The 15,248-nt window shown below is 33.0% G+C and overlaps 1 protein-coding gene across 1 annotated transcript; it reads left to right on the forward strand.

Moving 5' to 3' along the window:
• Window positions 1-12,870: 12,870 nt before the first annotated feature.
• On the forward strand, window positions 12,871-14,321 carry LOC126698379 (peroxidase 5-like). The gene is made up of 2 exons (XM_050395547.1): window positions 12,871-13,172; window positions 13,345-14,321. The coding sequence occupies exons 1-2, from the start codon at window positions 12,957-12,959 to the stop codon at window positions 14,113-14,115; spliced, it is 987 nt and encodes a 328-aa protein (XP_050251504.1). The 5' UTR covers window positions 12,871-12,956; the 3' UTR covers window positions 14,116-14,321.
• Window positions 14,322-15,248: the final 927 nt, after the last annotated feature.

A 15,248-nucleotide genomic window follows, 5' to 3' on the forward strand; every position in this document is an offset into this window, starting at 1 on the left:
TCTATAGTTGCGTTCGAAGAGTTCTATAGTGGCGTTTTAAAAAAATGTTCTATAGCAACGTTTTTAAGGGCCTATAGTGGCGTTTGTCAAATGCCATTATAGGTCCTGGTCTTATAAGGGTCTATAGTGGCGTTTGACAAACGCCACTATAGGCCACTGTAAGACCAGGACTTATAGTGGCGTTTGACAAATGCTACTATATGCACTTTTTCTTTTAATATTTTTTTTTCCAATTGGGTGAGTTGGAGGAAAAGAAGACCTGTAGTGGCGTTTGACAAATGCCACTATAGGCCCTTGCCCTATAGTGGCGTTCATCAAACGCCACTACGGCACTTTTTATTTTAGTGTTTATTTATTTATTTAATCTTTTTTTCTTTTTAGGTTGGTTTTTTTAATAAGAGTTAGAGGAGAAAAAAGATCTATAGTGACGTTTGCGAAACACCGTTGTAGCCCTACACCCAAAAAAAAAAAACCAAATGGGTTCAAGCCTACGGCATATTCTAGGAATATGCCATAGAATATTCTATGGCATATTCCTACAATATTCCTAAAAAAAAAAACAAAAAACAAAAAACAAAAAACAAAAAACGTTGAATTTGTTTCAGCGTTAACATGTTAACGATGAAACAAATTCAAGTTTTTTATTTTTATTTATTAGGAATATATATATATTATATTATATATTATATATGAGAGATGTTATATTTATAATATTTTCACAACAAATCATAGGTGATTAGTTGTTATTGGTTCAAATTTGAACCTAACACTAAGATTATTTTTTTGCCTTATCAATAACAACCAGTTACCACCTGCTACTTAAAATTTGTTGTAAAAATGTTGAAAAAATGTTGTTGACATATCATTTATCTTTATATATATATATATATTTTTTTTTTAATGTATGAGAGATGCTACGTTCACAACATTTTCACAATATTTTCACAACAAATCATTGGTGGTTAATTGTTATTGATTCAAATTTGAACCTAATACTAAGATTATTTTTTTTGCCCTAACAATAATAACCAGTAACAACCTACCACTTAAAATTTGTTGTAAAAATATTATGAAAATGTGTTGATGGGACTGACGAACTCACCTTTCTTGGACGACCTCATCGAGACCGACGAGGCTGTCCTCTGGGACAAACTAACCACGTCCATATCACTGACGAAGGTAACAAAACCATTCAATACAGCCAATAATGTCCCGAGCGGTTACAAGACCAGCTGTACAGACCGTTGGATGCCTCATTAAGGCACACATTACTAAGCATGAGACGTTACCAAAAGAGACATTAAAGCCACATTAACAACCACAACGGCTAGAGGCTGTGGGAGCATATATAAAGCCCTCACAACACCAACACAAGGTACACAGACACACCTCAAAGCATTTCTAGTTATTCTGATACTCTGTTATTTCCTCAAAGTTCTCTTATACTGACTTTGGCATCGGAGATGTTGTGGCAGGCACCACACCGGTGTCCACCTTAAGGGAGCTACCTTACCAGTTTCACAGTGACACCGACGAAAATACGGCTCCATCTGGACGAACCTACAAGACTAACGATTTGCACTTCATCATGTGTAAATATATCATTTATATTTATATATATACACACATACATACTTATCATTTCTCTTTATATATATATATATATATATAATTAAAAAAACATTAAAACCCCCACCTACTCCTACTCTCTTATATCTCTCCCTTATCTACACGCCAAGCCTCAGGCTTCCTTTCTCTTTTGTTTTTTTCCTTTCTTTCTTTTTCTCCCTTATCTCTCCATTTCATCTTAGACTTTTTTTTTTTAATTTTTATTTTTTTTCACTCCTCCATCTTTCTTCTTTTCTTTTTCTTTCACTCTTCTTTCACTTCACATTTGAATTGATTATTTTCTCTTCCTCTCAATTTTGATTTTATTATTATTATTATTTTTATTTGTGGTGTTGTTAATGTTTGTGGGTTTTAGATTTGCAAATGGTGTTGCAGCTTATTGATTTAGTTCAAATTTGTAGATGGTGTTTGAAGCCATCGGCTGTATAGTTGCAGGTAAGCATTTTAAAAAAAAAAAAAATTATGATTGTTTTGGTCTATTTATTTTTTGATAATAGTTTTGGTCTATTTCTTGTTTACTGTCAACTTTGCTTCGTGGGTCTCTGAGATTTTTTATTAATTTTTGTTAATTCTTTGGCTTTTTTATTATTGATAGGTCTGTCTCAAGTGTGATAATATCTTTGTTAATAGAAACAAGAAAGTAGTGAAAAATTCAAAATCAATTTGATGATTTCTTTTTGCAGGTTGGTCTGTGGCGGCTGAATGTGTTAGGGTAGAGTTGCTTTTTTTTTTTTTTTTTTTTTTTTTTTTAATTTTTTTGAATGTGAGCATGTTGTGTTTGATTTTGAATTTTTTTAGGTGGGTTTGTGTTTCATTTTGAATTTGTTGGGATAGCTGTAGTGTTTGTATTTGGAGTTGCTATATATATATATATATATTTTTTTTTTGGATGTGAGCATGTTGTGTTTGATTTTGAACTTTTTTAGGTGGGTTTGTGTTTCATTTTGAATTTGCTGGGATAGCTATAGTGTTTGTATTTTGTAATTTTTTTTTGTTTTTTTTTTATCTTTTAATTTAATTAAAAAACCTTTTTCACGTCAAAAAAAAAATTCTTTTGATTACCAAAAATTAATTTTTGGTAATCAAATATTTTTTTCGTAGTTTTTTTTGCTAGTGGAGTTTGTAGAGTCTATAGTGGCGTTTCACAAACGCCACTATTATACTGTCACTATAGACCAATTTTTTTTTTTTTTTTCGATAAATGCTATAGTGGCGTTTGTCTTTTTCAAAAATAATAAAAACGTATAGGTCTATAGTTGCGGTACAATAGTGGTGTTTGTAAACGCCATTATAGCAAATGCTGCTATAGCCAAAATGGGCCTATAGTGGTGTTTTTAGTACCTATAATGGCATTTGTGAAACGCCACTATAGGTCCAATTTTTTGTAGTGATTATAGGTTTTTTGATGTGTCTATTGAAAATATTTTGTATTATTTTCTTACAATGTTTCATTCTTCAACATGATTCAAGTGTAAATTCATTCTTTTGTAAGTTTTTGAATAAAATTTGCTAAGAAATTAATGGGATAAACTTGTATTTGTTGGATGTTACAAAATATGCGTACCATTTATGCGTGGAACTTAAAAGTTAAGTTCATTACTTTATTTACAACCTTTTTTTTTTTTTGGTTGAAAAAATCATACAAAAATGTTTGCAGTAGTGAATATAACGAAAAAAAAAAAAAAAAAAAAAAAAACAAAACAAAATCAAAAAAATATTTGGGAGAGCTATTGTCCAATTAGCTTACCCGTACTTAGATATTGATTATTCTTTTAACCAAATTGAATAATACTCCTCATATAAGAGTAAATAATCTCATGAGTTAGTAACACATGTTGTGCCGGATTACATGTTGATTCCTAAAATAAGTTTCTTGGACTCATTATATGAATTAGGTTTCAAGCACTTAAAGCGAACAACGTTATTAATTAATTATAAATTGATAGAATTTCTCTTTTTATCAATGTAAGAATTAGGTTGACCTCATTAACCTTTTGTGGGCGTCTTTATTTATTTATGTGCTTTGGTCTCAGATCTTGGCCTTTGACTTGTGCTGAAAGAATTTATAATTAAGTTGCCTAGAAATTTATTACTTGAGGTGGTTCTAGTGCATTTCTAGAAGATTTGATCTATGGTGCTCAAGTTGCTTCTTTCAAAAGTAGTAGAATGGACCATGTTGGAGGCTTTCTGCTTGAATGGCTGGATTCGGGAGTAATTTGCAAATTTGTTGGATTGTTAGAGCCTGATGTCATGTGGTAGAAACCTTGGATTTTGTTGGGCTCTGAGGCCCAATACCGTGCCGTCTTGTTTATTATTTCCATTGAGCTTGCACTAGGCGATTTTGGCCCATTAGCATTGATTTTTAAAATATTTAGGCTTGAAACACTGTTTGGGAAATATATAGCAATATACCACTTTTTTAGGTACTCGAGCTTGGCAAGCTCGAGTACCATGTTTTTTTAATCCACTATCGCCCCATATTCAAGGAGCCCTATAGTGGCGTTTTTAAGCCCTATAGTGACGTTTTCGGGCCCTATAGCGCGTTTTCCTGCAAAATTTTTTTTATAAGTCCCCATAACAGGTTCAAGGGGCCCTATAGTGGCGTTTTTAAGCCCTATAGTGACGTTTTTGGTCCCTATAGCGGCGTTTTCCTGCAAAATTTTTTTTATAAGTCCCCATAACAGGTTCAAGGGGCCCTATAGTGACGTTTTTGGTCCCTATAGCGGCGTTTTCCTGCAAAATTTTTTTATAAGTCCCCATAACAGGTTCAAGGGGCCCTATAGTGGCGTTTTTTGGCCCGAAAACGTCACTATAGGGCTTAAAAACGCCACTATAGGGTTCCTTGAATATGGGGCAATAGTGGATTAAAAAAACATGGTACTCGAGCTTGCCAAGCTCGAGTACCTAAAAAAGTGGTATATTGCTATATATTTCCCAAACAGTGTTTCGGGCCTAAATATTTTAAAAATAAATGCTAATGGGCCAAAATCGCCCTTGCACTACCTAGTTATCTTTTTTTTTTTTTTGGAGAATCAACCACCTAGTTATCTAATTATTAATAAAAAAAAGTATTACCCTTTTCAACAGTCCATTAATTCAGTTATCTAACAAGAGACGGAGTAAAAAAATTTGAACATCGGTTTTCCTTTGGTTTAGTCATTACCCCCTTCTCCCACCAAAAAAAAAAATAAAATGAATTAATGAAAAAAATCCTTAATTTCATACGCAAAATTAGAGCTCTTCTTAAATAACACAACAAATTCAAGACATTTACAACCACAAGATATGCATTGTGGTGCATTTCCCCACCTAATAATTCTGAACATGATGTGAACAAATAGCCCACGGATTTTCTTATGATCCATTATACAGTTGTCAAATGGAAAAAAATACTACAATAAATCTTTAATTACTTACCAAAAAATTTCACAAAAAATTTCATACCCACTCTCTCATCCATGTGTTTTAGTGGCCCCATATCAAGTGAATGGTTATTCAATGTGACAGAGTGTGTGAATTTTTTATCTAGCCGAATTAAAAAAGTTATGAAGAAAGGTGTGAGAAACAGTGAGTGGTTGAACTAAACTACCAGTTATCTTTTCACAGCTAATCATTTTGTTTTAGTCAACGAAATAAAAGTTGGGATTACGAAGCTGAGAAATTCATTTCATAGGATAGAGAATAGACTATTTCCTTAGAATGACGTATAAATGATCATCTTAAATGAGTTTCAATTGATGATGAAATGCTAGCTACTTGGTCGATTGGAGACCTAGCTAATTATCATGCTTAATCATGGAAATTTTTAGGTAGTCCCTCCTCTAATATGTGAATGGCAAATTTAACTACAAATTTAATTAGTGTTAAATTAACGATTGTCCCAAAAATATCAAATTATTAGAATATATATGGTAAATTTAATTATTTAACCACACAATTCTAACACTCTCTCATGTGTGGGTCAAAATTACCTTTTAATAGGTGAAACCCAACACGTGGAATTTTAAATGGGAGGTAGAGTAGAGGAGATAAGGATCGAATTCAGGATTTTATACTCTGATACCATGTTAAATTAAGAGCTTTCTAAATAAAATGTGAACTTTATTGATGAATCAGGAAAGAATAGAAAGCGTAATTAAGTTACACTAATGCTTTGATATATATACAGTATTAAGTTACTCCACAAGTATTAAGTGCTTGTGGGGGGCAAGGGTCATGATTCAAGTCTCTAGAAGGGAGCTTCACACACTACCTAAATTAAGTTAGTATAGAATTTCTATGTTGTATATATAAAAAAAGAATATCATTGTATTTAAGAATATTGAATAATTACTTGGTTGGTCACTTGTTTTCTCAATATATTTTTCTATTGCATGCAAGAAGTGAGACAAATAAATTTTAATAAAAATAGAATGGAATAGAAATAGATAGATTAAAAAAAAAATCTAGTTTCCTAGTCTATTTGAAATCTATTAAATAAAATGAAAAATAAAATAATTTTACTATTAATTCCCTACATTTTATTTATTTCCTTTTTAAATAGGGATGGCATCTATGGACCTCTGATCAATCTCTTTTGAGCAGCCCTTCAACGGTTGGAATTGTCAGGAATAATGCAAGGCAAGGTGAAACATGGACTTATAAGTTTGCTGCAGCTATGGTGAAAATGGGTTACGATGATGTGCACACAGGAAGTCAGGATGAGATCAGGAAAAATTGTAGGTTTGTGAACTAGATATTATAAGTTTATTGCTATGAGTCATGTGACAATTGAAATTATTTTTTATTATTTGCTATTGATTCAAGTGTAAATTAAATTCTTTTGTAAGTGTTTTGAACAAATGTTGTTTAGAAATTTATGGGATAAACTCATATTTGTTGGATATTACAAAATCCACATAGCATTCGTTCGTGGAACGTATAAATTATTTTCATTGCTTTATTTATAACTTTGTTTTATAATTTTATTATTATCTTTTGAAAAAAATCATAAAAAAAATGTTTGCAGTAGTGATTGTAACGAAAAAATAAATAAATAAATTGAAGGAGCTATTGTCTAATTAGCTTACCTGCACTTACAGATTTTGATTTTTCATTCAACCAAATTCAATGTATAACTCTCTAACTTTTTATATAATAATTGAGGGAATCAAACTTATGTTCTCCCTTTTGGGAGAATCAAACAATACTATTTAGTTATAAGGCTCTTGATAGTTGTCCCTTTAACTTTGGCACTTACATGAAGAGTGCTATTTCGACCAAAAGTGGCAAAATTAATTGTTCAAACTTTTCATTATATTAATTCCACCAACTATTGAGCAATAAATTATGTGAAACATTGAATTTATGTTAAACTAATCCATTTTTTAGAGTTTAATTTACTTTCAAATGATGTAAATCTCATGTTACTATATAATGGTTTAATATGTAATATGGTTTTCAATCAAGTTGTTTGGGTAAAATAATTAATTGCCATGAAGACTAGATAAGTGGCACCATGAGTTAGAAGAAATTTTTTACTCTTACAGGGGGAGTCCTACCTCCTCTCACAAAGGTGTGGGTCGTACATAGGAGAAATTCTTGGGACCTCCCGGAGGACCACTGACGTGGTCCTCCTGGGTCCTGCCATCCAATAGGGAAGTGCCACCTAGCCATTTTATAAAACTCAGCTCCACATCATCTTACCCATGAACTAAACTATAGTTAGCAAAACCAAACCAAGGTTAAAACAAAAACAAAACTCAGCAACCCAAACGTGTTATGCTCTTAACCCAAAATCATTTGTAACCTTCTGAGTTCTAACCCAAGTTCTAACTCAGTAACCCAAACCTTTTCTCTCCCTCTACCCACAACCGGCAACCCAAAATCAAAGCCAAAATCAACGGCAACGGCAACGGCGACAATAATGATACTCTGAGCTCATTCAAGCGTGTGAGAGCATGGGCGTCGCTAGATTGAACGAAGAGGCCGCCGCTTTCGCTCAGGTTCTCAACGAAGCCGGCGTCATTCTTCTCTTTCGCGACAAGGTCGACCTTCATCCCGATAAGGTCGAAATCTCTCTCAAGCAGCATCTTTGCCGAGAACCAAAGCTAGGACCCAAAGCCCACAATCTCCGATCGGTTTTGGTGGTCATGGGAATTTTGGGTTTTGGTTTTAAGACTCATGCCCATTCGATCTTAACAAGGATGTGGTTTATGAGATGAAGGGCATATAGATTTTTTTTTTTTTTTTTAATTTTTTTTATGGGAATTTGAATGTTGTTGTTGATGCTGCGAAATTGATGTCCCAAAGTTTTGAAGAAAGATTGTATCAGTGGTATTTGGTTGTGGGCAAGATTGTATTAGTGGTATTTGGTTGTAGTCTTGCTGCTGACTTGTAGGAAATGTGTTCTGATGTGAATTGTTTATGTGGTTTTGGTATAGTTGTTTTGGTATAGTTATTGTATTTGCAAATAAATTTTGTGTTTATAGATGACTTTCATCTTTTTGTTTTGGTGTTTGGATATCATTGTAAATTTTGTTCATTTTGACAATAAAATTTCTCATTTGTTACACTATTAGTGATGGTTTTTGAGAGAAATGTCAGAAATTTTATTGATGTAAAGCTACTGTATTGCATAACTATGTAGTCCAAATGAAAACTATGTAGTCCAAAACAGTTAGCAGATGCATTATGCAATCATCATACAATTTTCCTTCACTTGCAAATCCGGTGTCTATTATAGTCCTAAGTCCTGACATTTTGTAACACAGTGAAAGAACAAATTTATACAAGGCAAACTACATTTTCTTTCCAGTTTGCTCCAAAGCACCAGCATTTTGGTCTTGCCATGATGCTTTCCACTGCTTGTCATAGAAGGTAGCCTCATCAGCTAGCTTCTTCAGGTTCTCAAAATCTTCAATTCATCTTAAAAGTATCACACTGATGACCGTCACAAAGAGTCCTACCTTGCATATGAAATTTCCAGTTTGAACAAATAAAATTACTGAGGTCATTGCCACTTGCACAAACACAGCTACAACCTTAGAGGGCTGAATACCTTCTATGACAAGCAGTGGCAAGCATCATGGCAAGACCAAAATGCTGGTGCTTTGGAGCAAACTGGAAAGAAAATGTAGTTTGTCTTGTATAAATTTGTTCTTTCACTGTGTTACAAAATGTCAGGACTTAGGACTATAATAGGCACCGGATTTGCAAGTGAAGGAAAATTGTATGATGATTGCATAATGCATCTGCTAACTGTTTTGGACTACATAGTTTTCATTTGGACTACATAGTTATGCAATACAGTAGCTTTACATCAATAAAATTTCTAACATTTCTCTCAAAAACCATCACTAATAGTGTAACAAATGAGAAATTTTATTGTCAAAATGAACAAAATTTACAATGATATCCAAACACCAAAACAAAAAGATGAAAGTCATCTATAAACACAAAATTTATTTGCAAATACAATAACTATACCAAAACAACTATACCAAAACCACATAAACAATTCACATCAGAATACATTTCCTACAAGTCAGCAGCAAGACTATAACCAAATACCATTAATACAATCTTGCCCACAACCAAATACCACTGATACAATCTTTCTTCAAAACTTTGGGACATCAATTTCGCAGCATCAACAACAACATTCAAATTCCCATAAAAAAAAATAAAAAAAATATGTATGCCCTTCATCTCATAAACCACATCCTTGTTAAGATCGAATGGGCATGAGTCTTAAAACCAAAACCCAAAATTCCCATGACCACCAAAACCGATCGGAGATTGTGGGCTTTGGGTCCTAGCTTTGCTTCTCGGCAAAGATGCTGCTTGAGAGAGATTTCGACCTTATCGGGATGAAGGTCGACCTTGTCGTGAAAGAGAAGAATGACGTTGGCTTCGTCGAGAACTTGAGCGAAAGCGGCGGCCTCTTCATTCAATCTAGCGACGCCCATGCTCTCGCACGCTTGAATGAGCTTAGAGTATCATTATTGTCGCCGTTGCCGTTGCCATTGCCGTTGCCGTTGATTTTGGCTTTGATTTTGGGTTGCCGGCTGTGGGTAGAGGGAGAGAAAAGGTTTGGGTTGCTGAGTTAGAACTTGGGTTAGAACTCAGAAGGTTACAAATGATTTTGGGTTAAGAGCATAACACATTTGGGTTGCTGAGTTTTGTTTTTGTTTTAACCTTGGTTTGGTTTTGCTAACTATAGTTTAGTTCATGGGTAAGATGATGTGGAGCTGAGTTTTATAAAATGGCTAGGTGGCACTTCCCTATTGGATGGCAGGACCCAGGAGGACCACGTCAGTGGTCCTCCGGGAGGTCCCAAGAATTTCTCCGTACATAGGTCACACATTGGGACCCATACCTCCTGTTTGAGAAGTGAAGACTCTATAAGAAATTATTCACTCCTACAAAAAGATTGTGGGAGTGAATAATTTCTCATGATTTAGTGAAAACTAAAACATGTTGGTTCCTGAAAAAGAAAAAGGAGATAGCAATAGTATATCAAAATCGGTGGTACTTGGGAATTGTGATAGCCTGATAGGAATTAGGTTCTAACACTTAACTGAACAACATTTTATCTATACTATTAATAACATAATTCTCTATTCGGGTTTCAATTTTTAGTGTACCAAAATACCTTCACACAAATTCTTAAAAACACTCTAAAATGCCCTTATTTTTTAGTTAAATAATTTCAAATTAATAAACACAAATTGGTTAAAAGAGTAATTTATTGTTCCTAAATTTTAAGCTTTTTCCTTTATCTTCTTCATTCTACCTAAAACTTAGGACACTATCTTTATCTCATTTTTAAACAGTATTCCACATTACCTTACCTCTTTCTTAAAAAAAAAAAAAAAAAACACACACACACACACACACACAGAGTTATTTACATATCACTTTAAACATTATAACACTAAACTAAAAAAACAAATAAATAAAAAAGAAATTATTGCACGCATAAAGCGCTTATGATGAGTCTAATTAATTATAACTCAGTAGACTTTCTCTATTTATCAATGTTGGAATTAGGTATCTAACACTTAACCTTTTGAGAGTTTTATTTATTTATTTTGGGTGGGGCTTGGGTCTTAGATTTAAGTCTTTGGCTTGTGCTGAAAGAATTTCGAATGAAGTTGCCTAGGAATTTTAGGCTTGAGGAGGCTCTAATGCATTGCTAGAAGATTTAAGCTGTGGCTCAAGTTGCTTCTTTCAAAAGTAGAAACCTGGAAGCCATTTGATTAATTTAGGACTATGTTACAGGCTCTCTGCTTGAAAGGTTGGATTTGGGAGTTATTTGTTAATTTGTTGGGTTGGTTGAAACCTTGGATCTCGTTGGGCTTTGAGGCCCAATACTGTGCATTTTTTTTTTTCATTGAGGTTGCCTTAGCTAAATAAAACCAGAACAAAAAGGGTCATAAACCCCCTTGAAACTACTATATTTTTCTAATTTAACTAACTAGATTATTATCCTGATAAATATTCCATTAATTCAGTTTTTTTTTTTTTTTTAATTGATAGTAGATGATAGATGGGGATAGGAGATTTGAACCATAATTCTTTAAAAAAAAAAAATGGGAGTAGGGTATGTTAACATTATTTTTTCAGAAAGAAGAAGAAGAAGAAAAGAATGATGGAAAGAATAAATAAATAAATCCTTTATTTCATTAACACAATCAGAGCTCCTCTTAAATAACAAAACAAATTTAGGACATTTACGACCACATGATGCATATAGTGCATTTTTCCAACTAATAATTATGAACATGATGTAGGATGTGAACAACTTGCCCATTGATTTTTCTGTTGTGCATTATTTGTACAATTTCCAAATGGGAAAAATATTACTATAAGTTTGTGCTCATAGAAATTTTCACACCCTCTGTAAACCAGGTGTTTTGGTGGTCTCATATCGAGGAAATGGTTATTCAATGTGAGGGAGTATGTGACATTTTATATGCAATTTTTATCTAACTGAACTAAAATAATTGTGAAGAAAAGTATGAGAAATGTTGAGGGGTTGAACTAAGCTAAAAGTTGTCTTTTCATAACTATTCATTTTGTCTTAGTCCACCAAATAAAAGTTTGGATTTGTAAGTTGAGAATGGCATTTCACCAATCAAAGAGGACCTTTTCCTTAAGATGATTAATAAATGATCATCTAAAATGAGTTCCAACTGATAATGAAATGCTGGCTACTTGGTCAATTAATGGGAATCTAGGTAGTTTGTCATGCTTAATAATGGAAATTATTAGGTACTCTCTCCTTTAATATGTGAATGGTAGATTAAGTTATAAATTTAATAAGTATGCCCTATTACTACCATGTGAGAGGAGAGAGCACGTTATTATATTTTGAAAATACAGAATAATTACTCGGTTGATCACTTGTTTTCTCAATTATAATACTATACATGAAATGAGATAAATATATTTTTATAAAAAATATAATGGAATAGAAAAGGATATATATATATATATATATTTAATTCTAGTTTCCTAGTGTATTTGAAAATCTATAAAATAAAATGAAAAAATATATATTTTTAACTATTGAATCTCTTATATTTTATTTCTTCCCTTTTTAAATAGGGATGACACCTACAATCGAATAAAAAAAATTAGGAACAAATTTTTTTTTTTTTTTTCTCTTAATTATTGAGGACAATGATCATTTCCCTAATTTCTTACCTTTCACGTGCTTGAAAAACTATCAAACAGTAGAATAAATGAATCATGGTGGGATCCACCATCCCTTTCAGTACTTCACTCCCATCCATTTCCTTTGTCCTAATCAAGATCTTAAAATATAATGAAAAACTATACAAAGATACAGAAAATTGAGCTCATTGACCTAGTCTGCAGTAGATGCATGTCTGTGGGGGTATATACATACATACATTATTGTACCTTCTTACCCTCCCCACTGCCAAGTTGACATCCCTAACAGTCAAAGAACATAAATGCTTCACTACCTACTCAATTTCTAATGGGCTAATAGGATGGAAGATCTTGTAAAATAAGCTACTGTATGTTGGAGTGAGCCAAAGAGGACTGTTTCCTCTTTGTTACCATGGAAACCCTCAAACTTAGACAGCTTCAAGTCTTTCTTCTATGCAGCAATACACGTTTTGGTTTACAGAGTAAAACTGCCAGTCCCATCTTCACTAACTTCATTCCTATAAATACTTGGCTAACAACAACCTTTATCTTCATCTCCGTCTTGCTTATAATATTCTTCTTTAACTGTTCTTTCTCTGCTCTTTACTCTTAGTCTTATTCATTCCCTCATTAGAGTATTGCAGTATTTGGGTTGTAGAGTAACTATGGCAACAATCAAATTTTGCTTGGTTTTCTTTGTTACTATGTCTATGATGGGGTCAATGTCACTGGCGATGCCATCACTCAAAGTGGGTTTCTATCAATCAACTTGTCCTTCTGCAGAGACCATTGTGAGAAACACTGTGAACAAAGCTGTGTCAAGTAACCCTGGCCTAGCTGCTGGCCTCATCAGAATGCATTTTCATGACTGTTTTGTCAGGGTATGTTAATTAGCTCTTTGCAACACCCATTAACTTGTAATATGTTTAACAGAAACTGTACCTAAATTTGTAGTCCCTTTTGCTTTTTTTTTTTTTTTTCTCCGAATATACCTTATAAGCAACTTAATTACTAAGATGTGGAGTTAAATATTGTACATGTTATCTATGCCAGGGTTGTGATGCTTCTGTCCTACTTGATTCAACCCCTGGAAATCAAGCTGAGAAGGACAATCCAGCCAACAATCCAAGCTTAAGAGGCTTTGAAGTGATATTTGAAGCAAAGGTTGAACTTGAAGCTCAATGCCCACAAACAGTCTCATGCGCAGACATTGTTGCATTTGCTGCTCGTGACAGTGCTTACAAAGTTGGAGGCATAAGTTACATGGTGCCATCAGGACGCCGTGATGGCAGGGTATCACGTAAAGATGAGCCCGATCAAAATCTTCCACGACCAACATTCAATGCTCAGCAACTCAAAGAGAGATTCGCACAAAAAGGACTTAGTCTTGATGAAATGGTGACACTTTCTGGGGCACATTCCATTGGAAGGTCAAATTGTTCTTCTTTCTCAAAGCGATTATACGATTTCAGTGAAACAAATCTACAAGACCCTTCAATGGATCCCATATTTGCTAGAGACTTAAAGACCAAGTGTCCAAAAAATGCTAATAATGGCAATGGTCCAACAGTACCTCTTGATGTACTTACACCATATAGGCTTGATAATAAGTACTATAAAAATTTGAAGAACCACCATGGCTTATTGACCTCTGATCAATCTCTTTTGAGCAGCACTTCAACAGTTGAAATGGTTAGAAATAATGCAAGGCACGGTCAAGCATGGGCTTTTAAGTTTGGGGCAGCTATGGTAAAAATGGGTTACACTGATGTGCTTACAGGAAGTCAGGGTGAGATAAGGAAAAATTGTAAGTTTGTGAACTAAATATATATTATAGGTTTATTAGTGTGACTGTTAAAACTTTTTTGTATGATTTGCTTATGTATTTGTTTCATTTTTCTATGTTGATTCAAGTGTAAATTCGTTCTTTTCAAAGTTTGTGAGTGAATTTTGTTGAGACATTAAGGGGATAAATTGGTATTTGTTGGATGTTACAAAATGTGCAAAGCATTCGTTTGTGGATCTTGAGGTTTATGTTCATTGCTTTATTTACGACCTTTTTTTTTTTAATGATACCGAAATATGTGAAGTGATTGTAAGTAGAAAATGTAAATTTTCCATTTTTAAAATATTTTTATATTAATTAATTCTAGACTTTTTGATTTTTATACACAATGGCTGGGTTTGGATAGCCCGTCTGCGTTTTCTTATGCATTTCCTTCTTTTTTTTTCTCCCCAGCTGCAACTTTTGACCCGGTCAGTTATGAACAGTGCACTTGTGCACTGTTCACGGGTCCCACAAACTCCACTTTTTATCAACTTTTTCATTAAAAATGGGTCCCACAGCACTATTCACACATTTAAAAATTATTTTGCTACAGTGTTTTCAGTTTCAGCAAAAATAAGCTCAATCCAAACGGACCCAATAGCTCACTTGAATGGATATTTATGATATGAACCCACATTTGATTACAAAATTAAGAAATAAAATTCTTTCTAAAAATAAATAATTTAGGACATATGATGCAAGATTGGACTTCAATTGTAGAATCTAATTGAATTTTTTCTAAACTTTACCTATTAATATAAATAAATAAATAAATAAATATATATATATATATATATATAATTTTTGTGCCAAATGAATTGTTTTTAGTTATAAAAAAATGGCTCATAAATATAAAATCATTCAAACTCTCTCTTCCTCTAATTTCATATATAGTGTTAGACATATGATTATATATATATATATATATATATATATATTATAGTTTATTTATATTGGACTCCTTGTTTTTTACTCTAAATTAACTCATTTGGCATAAAAATTAAAAAAATTTCGATTAGATGGAACATGTGCCATAAAATTAAACTCTAATTGAAATCCAATTTTTACACTGAACTAACTAACTTGGTTAAAAAATTTAAAAATACTTCGATTAAATGGAATATGTGCC

This window comes from Quercus robur, chromosome 9 (genome assembly GCF_932294415.1).
Source record: "Quercus robur chromosome 9, dhQueRobu3.1, whole genome shotgun sequence".
Lineage (NCBI taxonomy): Eukaryota > Viridiplantae > Streptophyta > Magnoliopsida > Fagales > Fagaceae > Quercus > Quercus robur.